At 30.6% G+C, this 12849-nt stretch overlaps 3 protein-coding genes across 4 annotated transcripts; 1 reads left to right on the top strand and 2 right to left on the bottom strand.

Moving 5' to 3' along the window:
* Positions 1 to 1250: 1250 nt before the first annotated feature.
* LOC111318511 (deSI-like protein At4g17486) lies at positions 1251 to 2834 on the bottom strand. 2 transcript variants are annotated; one of them, XM_022921373.2, is made up of 3 exons: positions 2470 to 2834; positions 1895 to 2182; positions 1251 to 1700 (listed from the first exon to the last, which is right to left on the bottom strand). In XM_022921373.2, the coding sequence occupies exons 1-3, from the start codon at positions 2600 to 2602 to the stop codon at positions 1438 to 1440; spliced, it is 684 nt and encodes a 227-aa protein (XP_022777108.2). In that variant the 5' UTR covers positions 2603 to 2834; the 3' UTR covers positions 1251 to 1437. The 2 variants fall into 2 exon arrangements, with proteins under 2 accessions (XP_022777108.2, XP_089611837.1); XM_089755711.1 differs by having other exon boundaries at positions 1251 to 1673; positions 2470 to 2831.
* A 3977-nt stretch (positions 2835 to 6811) lies between these two features.
* LOC111274392 (uncharacterized) lies at positions 6812 to 9369 on the top strand. The gene is made up of 5 exons (XM_022859009.2): positions 6812 to 6936; positions 7209 to 7541; positions 8264 to 8313; positions 8414 to 8466; positions 8600 to 9369. The coding sequence occupies exons 2-5, from the start codon at positions 7297 to 7299 to the stop codon at positions 9023 to 9025; spliced, it is 774 nt and encodes a 257-aa protein (XP_022714744.2). The 5' UTR covers positions 6812 to 6936; positions 7209 to 7296; the 3' UTR covers positions 9026 to 9369.
* Positions 9370 to 10712: 1343 nt separating this feature from the next.
* On the bottom strand, positions 10713 to 12190 carry LOC111318510 (zinc finger protein 1-like). The gene has a single exon (XM_022921372.2). The coding sequence runs from the start codon at positions 11732 to 11734 to the stop codon at positions 10898 to 10900; it is 837 nt and encodes a 278-aa protein (XP_022777107.2). The 5' UTR covers positions 11735 to 12190; the 3' UTR covers positions 10713 to 10897.
* Positions 12191 to 12849: the final 659 nt, after the last annotated feature.

The following is a 12849-nucleotide window of genomic DNA, read 5'->3' as shown; positions in this document are numbered from 1 at the left end:
ATAATGTTATAAATAAGCTGAAGTAAAAGGGTACTAATATCCTTCAATTATGAAAGTGTGCAATGGTATAAAAGTGTTTGTTGGACTTTCTTTTTTTCTGGTTATGGAATTTTGTAATTAAATTACATTAATAAAATCTCTTCAAACCTTTTTAAAAAAAAAAAAGAAAAGAAAAAGAATGTGATCTTAGTACATATGGACATGAGCAAATTATGTGCCAACTCCATGATAGGCACTTTAGAAAAAAGATGATTCCAAGAACCTTTAATGATGCTAAAGAACTATTCTTCCCAACAAAATTTTACTGATCTCATTAATTTTTTTTTTTATATAAAAGATCAAATTATAAAAATTTTATAAGTATTAAAATTTAATTTTTAAATTTATTGAATATTATTTTTAAAGATAATTAAATGAATTAATTAAACTAAATGTCGTATTCACAAAGCGCTAAATCTTGGCGAAGAAGTCAATGATTCCAAAGCATAACGTGGGTCGTGGGATACATATTTGAGGGAACTAAAGTTTGGTAAGATAACCTATGCTTTGGGAAAAAGCTAAAGAGACCAAAAACAGCTATGAAAAAGCATAAAAGTAGAAAAAAAATGAAGAGTGCTTTGTCATCAATGAGTCAAATGTTGCTTTCAATTTTGAGCAGTATCCAGAGAAAAAAAAAAAAAAAAAAGAAGCTAAGTTCAACATATATCAAATCAAATAAAGTGACAACAATAGATTGAAATTGATTCGATGCTTCCTTCTTTTTGCCATCTAAGCATACGAGCATCGCATGTAATAATTGAGTACAAGGTCAATCAAAATTGAATAAAATATCAAATCAAGGTTTACATTTCACTTTTCAGCAAATTGAAATCTCCATTGATCTATTATTATTTAGGAGCAGGACTCTGATTTTCCTTCAAAAAAATTGAACTTCACATAAGGTGCATAGCTCATAGACTTATAGTGGAAATTAAATTGCTTTTTTTTTTTTTTCTTTTTTACCCTTATGCTTCTGTTTGTTTTGGTAAGTACCAAAATGATTAAAGAAAATTGAAACATTTGGTTTGAAACAATAATATTAGCGACTTGGTTGATTGATGACTGGATCAAATTACATAGTTTTGCATTGGAAGAAGAAGGGGGTGTAGGGTAATGAACATGCCATACTTGAAGGGAACAATATTTTGTGGCTACAAGAAAAGCAAGAAAAGGAGATGATGTTAGATGATATTTGCGGACACGAAACATCATTTGCCAAGAAAATTGATAACATACACATGTGATGTACAGATATCATGCCTGCAAGATTTCTCAAGACAATGTTAGCATCATGAATTCACCAAGAAAAAATAATGCAAAAGTTAAAAAAAAAAAAATGATTAATAATTTGCTTTGAGCATTTGATTCAGTAAAAGCTGTCCCAAATGTAGATCATCATCAAGGTGATGAAGGAGCAAGAATCATAGGTGAAGGTGGGGGAAGTGAACGTCTGCTTCTGCCTCTGCTTCTACCCCGAGTTTGGGTGATTGAGGGAGATGAATTTGAAGAGGAAGAAGAATTTGAAGAAGATGTGAATCTGTTAGACTCGCTTGTCAATTTCTTCTTTTCTCCTTCACATGGCTTATCTTCAATTCTATGGTGATGCTGGACTATTTTGGTTGCATTTAAAGTCCCTGGAAGAACACAGTTGCAGAAGAATCCTACAATTAACAACACATGACAACATTCAATTATACATTATCCTTTAAAATGAATGTTTTTACATAAATCAACTGAATTCAGGTTCTGCATTGGCTCAATTCACTTTCAACTATCTCATTTACAAAGGAAAAAAAGAAATCAAATGACAGTTGGTATGCTGAAAAAAATGAAATTACAAAAGAAAAAAAGTTACCAATTCTAGCAAGGCGATTAACCCAACTTGGGATTGGATTGCCAGTCAACCTGATGCAAGCATCATTGCAGAAATGGTTACAGTTTTTGGTGATTAAATTGTAGGCATTTCCTTTGTACTCCTCTGCTAAATCCTCCATTACTCCCCTCACATCTTCAGGCCCCAAATCCGTTTTTCCAATCAAGATTGATTTCCTAAACGTGAACCCATCACTTTGTTTTGGTTCTGCTTCAAATATTCCAGTTGTTGGATATTCATGAGCTCCATACGCATACTCAACCCCATGAACTGCCCCCAACAAAAACAACAAAACACAAATTCAGCAGATTTGTATAAAAAAAAAAAAAAACTACCCGAAGTCTTTTTCTTCGACCTCACTTCAGTCGGCTAAGGTTTCTGTTTTTTCATGGATCTAACATCATACATAACTACCCTTTTAACATCAATGAACACCAAGCCAGATTTCAGACAACTTAAGTACCGATAGATCTAACTTCTATAAGTAGAAGAAGTACAAAAACATATAAAACAAGTAAGAAACAGAAGGAATGTTAAATGGTACCAAGAAAACTAACCTTGAACACCAGAATGATAAACCCCAAGTCCAAACCAATATGCATAGCCATTAATTGGTGTTAGATCATACACATTGAGATACACTGGTACTGATCCTGTCTCCTTGCAACTCGAATTTTTTCGACACAACATCTTTAATTTCTTCAAACAAACCAAAATCAACCTTAGTACTTAGGCTATTTTTTTTATGTGATGAAAATGATAGTTAATGAATAAGATTGCTAACGGAATATAAAAAAAAATTAATGTTTCTTCTTCAAAAAAATTTTAATATAAGGTTTTGATTTTTAAAACTCTGAAATCTGGGAAAGAGAATGAGAATCTTCTGATTATGGGCACCATCGGCGGCAGACAGTGCCGCACCGGAATTTTTTTATTTAGGCTAAGGTTGATATATAAAATCCTGGGTTTGAATAATAGGGCTTGGAGTTTTGGAAAAATTACGAGGATTGCCATTGTGAGATTTGTTTAAGAAAATTAAAAAGGGGTATCATATTATATTATTATGGTTATTAATTTTGTGTTCTATAGTTTTTTTTAAAAGAAAAGGAGTGACTTTTCATGATTTTATTTTAGGTGCACACATGGAAGATGGGACCTGCCTCATGAGATGATATTGATTAACATATGATTCTAATTAGGATCGATCGATTAAAGATTTAATTTAATTTGTTAGTTTGTTTGGCTTGACGATAATTTTCAATATAAATTTTACTAATAATTCTTTGTTGGTGTTAATTTCAAAAGTATGAAATCTTTGACGTGAGATTTGTTTATGTCATCTTGAATTTTTATATGAAAAACTTGAACTTAATTTTCTTAGTTAGAAAGACATAAGGTACAATTTGTAATTTTTCATAAGGAAAAATTAACTCCATAAAAATAAATGGTTGTGATAAAAAAACACAATTGGTGGATATGGTCAAAGATAAGTAAAGCATAAGAAAGTAAAGAGAATAAGGAAATGGTTGCATATATGATTTAAATATCTTTTTCATATTTTGTGGATGATGATGTGATAAGTTAAATAAGTAATTGAGTACATTGAAGCCATGTGTGAACATTGATAATCTAATAATCAAAATGTTATCAACGATAGATTTAAAATTTCTTTTTGAATGTATACACTTATAAAAAAATATTAAAAAATTACAAATGAATTTATCAATTTTATATACGTAAAAAGCGTTTAAAAAGTTTTTTTAATTGTTCAAGAAAAAAATTTCTATTAAATTTTGTTATTTTTCAGTCTTTCAAAGTGTTCATGAACCCTGATTCAAAGTATGGATTTACCTTGAGTGATGATGACTGACCACTCAGGTATAACAGTACGAAAAATCAAGGAAAAAGAAAACCTTGACTATTGGGTATTTATTGTGTAAATGTGTTGCTAAAGTCATATATGGACCGTTATAATGATTTTGCCCCAAGACTGAGGTAGCTATAAGTCAAGCAATAGCGTGCTTTACACTTTAAAAGGCTAATTTCCAAGACATTTGGTAAGAATTAACAAATAACTTTGAAATTGTAATGTTGACTTGGTTGCGTCATTATAGGCTGCCATGGTATACATGAGCAACAAAGTAAATCACATAAAAATAATTAAAGCTATCTACTACTACAATGATTTAAAATTTTAATCTTAATTTTTTATGGGGAGGAAAATGTTTTGACCAAATTTCTTTATTAAATTTACTAATCCTATATTGATTTTATTTTTCCTTTTTTTTTTTTGAATAGGATTTGACTTTTCTTTTATTTGATTAGTTTAGAGTAATTAATATTTAAGTTAGAGTATTAAAAAATATATTGTTATATTATCTAGAATACAAAATATGTCTTACACTATTCCAAATTTCTGATAAAAATTTTTGTCATTTTATTATATTCATATAAACTTTTATTTTATAATTTTTACTTAAAAAATACTAAAAAAAAATTTATACTAATAAAAAGATATCATACACAAGTATGACCTTGAAATAATATGTCTAAGCTTTAGCTAATTATTTTGCAAGCTTTGTGCTAAAAAAAGTTTAAAATTATGAAAGAGTACACTTGCAATTTCTTAAAAAAAAAAATCGCAAAACAAAAATGATGAGAACGTTAACAATCAAAGTTACATGTATATATATTTACATGTGATTTTATATTTGATATATTATCAGTAAATCGAATGATATCACTTTATTAATAAATAAATATCAATTTTTAAAAGAAATATAAAAAAATTAATACATTTTTTAAAAATTTACTCATTAATAAGATAGTATTATCTGATTCACTTTATTAATTATATGGTATTGTCTTATTTAATGATAGTATATAGAATTTATATACTAATAACGTATCAAATATAAATCATTTATATGTTGCATTTAGTAAAGGTATAATTACATATATATATTTGATACTCAAACTATAATTAAATATTTGATTAGGTAATTAAACTTTGCCTCCATCTATTTTTGAGAAAATAAAGGCTTTTTGATTGCTATAAGTAAAAGTGAATAAAATTGCACAATATCAAGTCAAATTTGCTTAGTTATCAATTAGAATTCACAAAACAAAAAAGATAATATTGAGACTCAAAATTACATGTATATATATATATAAATATATATATGTATGGGTTGCATTTGATAAAGGGATAATTCAATACTTGTCACTCAAATAATTATTAAATGCTCAATTTAGTACCTAAAAGTCTAAAGTATATTGTGTTAACCATATTATACATCTCTCTAACTTCATGAAGCTAAAGTATAACGTGTCCCTAATTTAACAAAAACAAAATTTGAGCACTTAATTACATATTTTTAAATTTAGATATTAAATTAAACATTTGATTATAATTTAGATATCAAATAAATAACTCACCTTTTAGTAAATGATATTCGAGAACCAATTTAAATTGTGAGCACATAATTATTTATTCAATTAAAATAAAAATATTGAAACTTCTTAAATTTATTTTGCTGCTAAAGCATACTCTACGAAGGAAATCTCTTTTGTTTTTAGTTGATAAATTTAGGTACCATTTCGTAGCCGACACTTTTTTTTTTTAATTTTTAGAAATAAAAAAATGGATACATAACATAAATAAATAGTAATATTTTTGAAGGTATTATACATAATATATGTGTTTTTTTAAATGATAAAATGCATGATTTTATTTTTATAGAATTAATTATACTATAATTGGCTTAATATGAGCACAAGTTTTCCATAAAAAGGGTGAGAATGTGGTCATGTCATCTAAATGAATCAACTTTCAAATGAGAGTAGTTTTGTTTCAATCATGGAGCCGAAAAGGGTATAAGAGAGAGAAAGAGATCCTTCTAATTTTGGGTTGGTTAGTTGGTAACCTAACTTGGACCCAAGTGATGAATAGTCGAGCCATGCATCAGCCCCAATTTAAATGGTCCTTAAAACATGGGTCCATACTGCAAATGCTTTCAATGACTAAAAAAAGTCTAATTTTCTTCATCGGTTCCTTGATTTGAGATCAATTCGCCTTTTATTGCCGCTACCAATTCCAACTACTCCTTCTATCTCTGTTTTTTTCTTTTTTTTTAATATTTCAAAATTATTTATCATTTTATTTTTTGAATATTTAAAATTTTTATTTTTTTATATTTTAAAATTATATTATATTATTTTTTGACACTAAAAATTTTGAAAATTTAAATTTATAAAAAAATTAAATTTTAATATTAAATATATTAAAATTAATTTTTTTAAAATTTTATAATTATCAATATATAATAAATATTTGAGACGAAAAGAATAAAATTGGCCCCGTAGGCTTGCAAGTTGTACCAGGCTTTGGCCTTCAAGTCTATCAAATCAAAACGGTAGTGTTCAAAATTTTGTCTTTTACCAGAGTCAACCAATCAAATTTATTTAATTCAATCAATTAATTATTAAATTAATTTTAATTATTATTAAAAATAATTTTAAATAAATTTTAATTAATTTAATTTAAAATTTAAATTAATTAAAATTTTAATTAAAATATAATAAAATTTAAATATAAAACTCAAAATATATGTTTATTTTGTAAATTATTAAAATTTTTAATTTAATATTTTAGTATTTATATATTCTGTTAAAAATTTTATTTAATTTTTTTACATATAAAAAGTTTAAAATTTAAAATATAATTTCATTTAAATATATTTTATTATTCAAGCAATCAAAAATTAAGTGAATCAATTTAATTAAATTTTATAAATTAATTTTTAAAATTAATACATTTAATTTAAATAATAAAAATAATTTAATTTAATTTAATTTAGTTAATTCGAGTAATTCAATTAGAAATTTATAACCGACAAACGACGATCAAAACCACTGACATGTATTTTCCAAAATCACGACATTTGGAGTAGTTCTCTGTTCTACCCTCAGATCTTGTATTACATTCCTGAAGACAGCTAGTCTCCCCACGGCCATCCACCTCGGTAATCACCCATTCGTTTACATAATCTAAGACAGTTAAACAAGTCTGCCGCTGATTTTGTTTTCGTACTAAGAGTATATCCTAATCCTAGGCAACTTACTTGTTTTTCCTAATGATAATAAGTTACTGTGAGTTTGCAAACCATCTGTTTGATTTAATGCTTAAGAGAGGTTCTGTTTCTCCACTTTAAATTGAATCATAAAGGGTTTTTTTTAGGGTATTGAGAGGGTTTTGGGTATTTGCTATAATCTTGTTCGTTCTTTTGCTGATTAGAAGTTAAGCGGGTATCCAAAGGATTGTCTAAGCAACTGCACTTAGCATTGCTTTACTGTGGAGGTTTAAGAACGAAAAACAAAAGACAATGTTTCGCACCAAAAATGCTTGTTCTCGATTCTTAACCCATTTCAACCTCCTTAGAACAAGACCCTTCTGCAGCACTATCAAAGACTGCAAAAATAACAAGAACAACAACAAGGACAACGTTGATGGCAAGATTGAATCAAATGTGAGCACTTACAACGAGTCGTATCGTCAGCTAGAAAATCTCGACTTCATGACTGCTGCTAAGATCCTCTTCACTCATCCTCCTAAGAAAAAGAAATTTGGGTATTACTTTTATTTTCTCCAACGTTAGTTCTTCATTTTTAAATGGGTTTGACTTTTTTTTAACAATGGGTTTTGGGACTTTTTTGACTGATTCTTGGTTTGACTTGTCTTTGCCATTTCATCAAACATGCTTCCTTCTTTAGTGTTTGCCTTCTTTATTATGAGATTTGATGCTTAAAATGGTTACTTTCTGTTTTAGCATTGGTTGCTTAGTTGATTTAGTGGTAAATATATAAAAATCAAGAATGCTGCTAGAAAAGAATAGTTTTAAGTTCATGGTTATCAAAACTATTCATTATACAATTGAATGTGATGTGGAAATTGATAAGACGTACAAGTTCCTTAGCAAGCAGAATACATGATATTGTTTGCACCTTGTTGTTCTCCTCAATTCCACATTTAGTGTAAGATACTCTGGGTTTTTTTTATAATTAAGAGGTTCAATGGGTTCGATTTGGTTTCCTTTATACCTTAATTGGTCTTCCATTCAATGCAAATTTTGCGCGATATAGTGTCTGAAATTTTTATCTGCTAGTCCTTGCATTACTGATGAAATTCTCAAACTCAGCATATTTTTAATCTGAGAGGATGGAATCTTGTAAAATCATTTTTATGAAGTGAAAGCATCTACTTATCTCATGATTGATACTTTAGTTAACTTCTTGGCATCTTTTACAGTTGTTGGGGTTTAATTCTTACATATGTCTTAAATTTTCTTTCAGGATAGATTTCCATCTAGTACAGCTCTTCTTTGCCTGCATGCCTTCATTGGGTATCTCAACTAACAAGTTTGACGTCTGCCGATTTTATATGGAATGTCTCTTAGTTTGGTGCTGGTATCTAAAATAACATATATATATTTTTTGTAACAGCTGTGTACTTGGTAGCTCAATATGCTCGCTATGAAATGAGGAAAATGGAAGTGGTAACTAAAATTTTCTTGTTTTTCTTATGCTTTCGGCTTTGAATAGGTTTTCATGACTATTTCATCCTTATTGTGTCTCCTGCCATCTGTGAACTCACTTTCTGAACACCTATGACTGTTTCATTCACCTTAGGAGCTAGAGGAGAAAAAGAAGCAAGAAGACGAAGAAGCAAAAAGGAAACAAGAAGAAGATAAAAAGAAGCAAGAAGAAGAGGAGACAGCTAAACAGATGGAACAAATTGCAACTGATCCAGAGCTCTTGGAGGTAAAAGTGAGACTAGGTAAACTAGAGGAGGCAGTAAAGGAAATTGTTGTTGAATCAAAGAAACAATCAGCAGGCAGCATTAGTAAAAGTCAGCAAAATGCTAGTGAAACTGGTGAAGACAAAAGTAAATCATCCATGGAGCAAGACAAGGTTACTAAACAAAAATCCATTGAACAAACACCAAACGTTGATCGAGGAAAAGTAAGAACTGTGGCATCAGCTTCTGATGCTTCCCAAAAGGATCCAAAGGGTGAGAACGAGATTGGAGGACCTTCTCAAGATGCCAAAAGATGATCGAAGTGCCCTTCTGGTATGAGAACATATTTTCCATTGAATTGTTGCAAGATTCTTTTTTTTTTTTTTCAAGCGAAGCATACAACTCCTGCACCAAGTCCATTTGCCCAAGGATATAATGGATGCTTGCCTCTCTGCAGTGGCATAGGTGATGAGGATAGGTTAAGGGATGTAGATGTGCATAAATTGCATCCTTATCTAACCACGAGAGAAGTTTTCCCTGCTTCTAATATGTAAGAAATATTTTATCACAGAGCTGTTCCGCTCATGATCAATGCCACTGTTTTGAAAGCTGAACTTGCAAAGCACATTGCTTATTTTATTCCAATTTCTTAGAGTTGGAATTATTCCATGAAGAAACTAAAACATATAGAGTAAAAGGTCAAAACCCAATATTGCAAAAAGCAAAAAAAAAAAATATACTGTAATTAATTTAATTATTGCAGGACATTGAGAGGGAAGACTCCTTACTTGCTTCAATTTTTCACCAAACCCTAGCGAAATGATAGCTCTACGTTTTTCATGTATCACTCAATCCAAAAGATTTTAAAAGTGTTTCTTAATTGAGAGGCAAAATCAAAGGTTGCTAGTTTTTTATTGGCAAAATAGCTAGGATAAAGCCACTCCAACGCAAGGAATTGACAGTCCATCTGATTTCTGCCACATGGCTTAAAATGGGAACTTTCACTCACTTTATCCAATCCCATGGTAATCTGAGATTTTCCATGAAAATTAAACTGTCTTAACAGTGAGATTTTCTGTTACTTTTCTACTTGATTTTGGTAAATCATGTTTTGTCGAATAATGATTAACATGATCTAGATTGTACCCATCAAATTGATCTGGACCCACTATTTATTGGACCCCAATTAAACAGATCACTTAGGTAAGAAATCAAGGCAAATAAGATTTTACCCATAATTTAATATTGGGAAATGATGTGATTTCATAGCTGAGGGTCACCATTTTGCCTTACTGTCACATGGCTACACCAGCCTATCTCCCAATTTTCTTTCTCTAACCCAAATATTTGATCCAAAGTCCATTCCCTCCAATAGAGATGGTCTATTTCTTCAACTGCAAGTGGGTCAAAAATGTTGTCATTTGAGACAATCACAACCATCCAATTTGTATACGCTTATAGTGGACCATATGTGTTACATATAATAACAATATTCTGAAATGACAACCAAAAGTAATCCCACACGAAATTTTTGTACTCAATGTTTTGGATCGTGTTCCCTAAACAATCAAACACTTGATGATATATTGCTTATTTCAATTAAGTATATCTTTAACTTTTTTCCTTCCTTTTTATTCCCTAATTTAATAATTTGCATTCATTACCGTGGTTAATTATAGTATTACTGTTAAAATTTGAATTCAAAGAATAGATATAAATTCGATCTATTTGAATGATATTAAATGATAAAAAATAAAAATTGAATATTAATCCTTCAGGAACCGGAGAAACTCAAAACCTAGTTCAAAATTCAAAAGCATATGTAGTGTGAAAAGCAGCCTTCAATGGCTAAAATTCTTTTTGACATATTAGCCTTCAAAATGAATACTACCACGTATGTACGTCCTTGAATGTTAATATATTAACTTATTGACGAAGAATCGTCCATATTAAAAATACATTAAATCAAAGAAAACTCAATGACATGGATTTGGCTAAAATATATTAGAATGCGTAAAGCAACTTTTGAAGTTCACATTTTCACGTTTTTATAGAATTGGGAAAGTTTTTCCAACTTCAGAATTGCAAATAGCAAAATCTCTTGAAGATTTCCGTAACCAAAATGCATTTACAACAGGTCCAACTAAAAATCAAAGGAAAAAAGAAGAGGAAGAGTAAAACTAGACTACTTAGAGCTTCAAAGACAAGTCAAGCTTCAATTCATCTTGCTTAGTGTTGAAATGATTAACACTATCCCACCAATATCCAGCCATCCCCTCCGAGGCTGTACCAAACTTTCGTACATTACTTTCGAATCTTGCGGCACCATTACTTGCTGATGATCCAGCATTAATTCCCTCATGAAAATTCTCCATTGAAAGATGCCCGATTGCCGGTTTTTGGCCAATAGGCCGTCTAGACCATCCGCTATGCCCATAAATGTGTGCCGGTGGAACAAAAGATGGCTTGTTGATCATAGAGTGCACTTGAATTCCAAGTGATTTATGGAAAGAGCCATGCAAAGGAAGGGAAGCCATGCTAGAATATCGACTAGGATGTGTATTGGGGTGACCGAAAGCTGCAAAAGAGGCTGCACCAATCCGCTGCCCTCGTTTTGCTAGTGTTCTTTCTCTCTTGTGTGCATTTTGGTGCCCTCCTAGAGCCTGTGAGCTATAGAATTTTCTTTGGCAATAGTTACAGGAAAATACTCTAGGCTCAGCTTCATTACCTTGAGGAGTTTCCAAAGAATCTTGATCATCAGATGAATCAGTCTTGAAACAGTCGATGAGATTGAGTTCTGGCTTCAACTCTTGATTCGAATTCGAGTCATCTCTCTTGGAGAGGCTCAGATCCAATACAAGATGCTCATAGTTCACATCTCCTTGGTGCTCATGGTCTTCTTCTTCTGGTTGCTTTCCTTCTTTCTGGCTATCCATTGAGGTTCTCAAGCTTGCAGCTGGGCCATTTGATACTGAGATGATGCTTGAAGTTTCAGAGAGAGATGGCTCTGATTTTGGAGGCTCCATTTTTGTTTTGAGAATTTACTTCTCGTGGGGTTGATAGAAAGAGAGGTGAAATATTGATGTATATTGTAATAAATGCACTCAGCAATCCAAAGCTGAAATATATACAACAAGTACCACTGTTTTACAGTTACAGGGTCATAATATTGTAAGACTTGGAGAGAGATAGAAAGAGAAAGGAAAAGGGGGAGGTGGACATCATGTGTGTTTTGTCAAACATTTTGATTGAAACTTAAAAGAGGAACACCCATGTCCATGTACCTCTTTTTTCTTGCATATACCCCCATCAAGTATGTACCTTTCCTACTTTTTCTTCTCTTAGTTCCCACTCTTTGTCTCTTTTTACATTTCTTGTCTTTGAGATTTAGCCCTTTTTTTGGGGGTATATTCAAGGCTATAAACTTCTGACCAAAAAAATCCAAGATAAAAAGCAGCTACCTTCTACCACGGGCTGCTTTTGTGGGATTTCTTTAATGGAATGGACACATCCTAGAACACATGTGGTTTTCTAGAGTTTTTTGGCTACCTGATTTTCATCTTAAAAGATGCCCCAAACCCTTTCTTTTTCTGTCCTTTGGCTTCTCATTCATCATACTTTATCCATTCAAGGAACAATCTATGGACCAATTCATCTGATCAAATGCCATTAATAAGACTTACCTTACATTCATACACAAACACTACTCAATGTATTTACTCAGAGACTTTGGAACATTTAAGGCATTGAGCAAAATCTTTGACATGACTTTAAACTTTTTGTTAGGGAAGTTGGGAACAATAGCTTCATCTTTAAAATTCTTAATGATAATCAATCTCTCTTTTCCTCTCTCTCCGCTCATGTCAGGGCACAAAATACATTTTGATGAACCAGCTGTTGAATTAATATGTGTTGATTGAACTTGGGATATTTTTAACAAAAAATGGGTCATATTTATAACCTTTACAGCTAATTGTCTTATGGTAAACAGTTACAACTGCTCAATAATGATACACCTAATGTACGAAAAAAAAGCACGCTTTTGTTATTCATTAATTAGATTAGTTATTAATTTACTAATATAAATATAATTAAGCAATATGGTCAAAGTTAATGCAGATTCGAATCCAACTAATGACAA

This window comes from Durio zibethinus, chromosome 26 (genome assembly GCF_047325235.1).
Source record: "Durio zibethinus cultivar Kanyao isolate XHJ-2024 chromosome 26, ASM4732523v1, whole genome shotgun sequence".
NCBI lineage: Eukaryota > Viridiplantae > Streptophyta > Magnoliopsida > Malvales > Malvaceae > Durio > Durio zibethinus.
The sequence above is the reverse complement of the archived record's forward strand: the minus strand, read 5'-3'. Positions and strand labels throughout refer to the sequence as shown.

What these genes read in the sequence shown, in the direction of transcription:
- LOC111318511 (XM_022921373.2), bottom strand. Translation starts at nt 2,602, where the DNA reads ATGTTGTGTCGAAAAAATTCGAGTTGCAAGGAGACAGGATCAGTACCA. An exon ending in TTATCATTCTGGTGTTCAAG is followed by an intron (nt 2,183 to 2,469) that starts GTTAGTTTTCTT and finishes TGTTGGGGGCAG; the next exon opens with TTCATGGGGTTGAGTATGCG. An exon ending in TAATCGCCTTGCTAGAATTG is followed by an intron (nt 1,701 to 1,894) that starts GTAACTTTTTTT and finishes TGTTAATTGTAG; the next exon opens with GATTCTTCTGCAACTGTGTT.
- LOC111274392 (XM_022859009.2), top strand. Translation starts at nt 7,297, where the DNA reads ATGTTTCGCACCAAAAATGCTTGTTCTCGATTCTTAACCCATTTCAAC. An exon ending in CCTAAGAAAAAGAAATTTGG is followed by an intron (nt 7,542 to 8,263) that starts GTATTACTTTTA and finishes ATTTTCTTTCAG; the next exon opens with GATAGATTTCCATCTAGTAC. An exon ending in TGCCTGCATGCCTTCATTGG is followed by an intron (nt 8,314 to 8,413) that starts GTATCTCAACTA and finishes TTTTTGTAACAG; the next exon opens with CTGTGTACTTGGTAGCTCAA.
- LOC111318510 (XM_022921372.2), bottom strand. Translation starts at nt 11,734, where the DNA reads ATGGAGCCTCCAAAATCAGAGCCATCTCTCTCTGAAACTTCAAGCATC.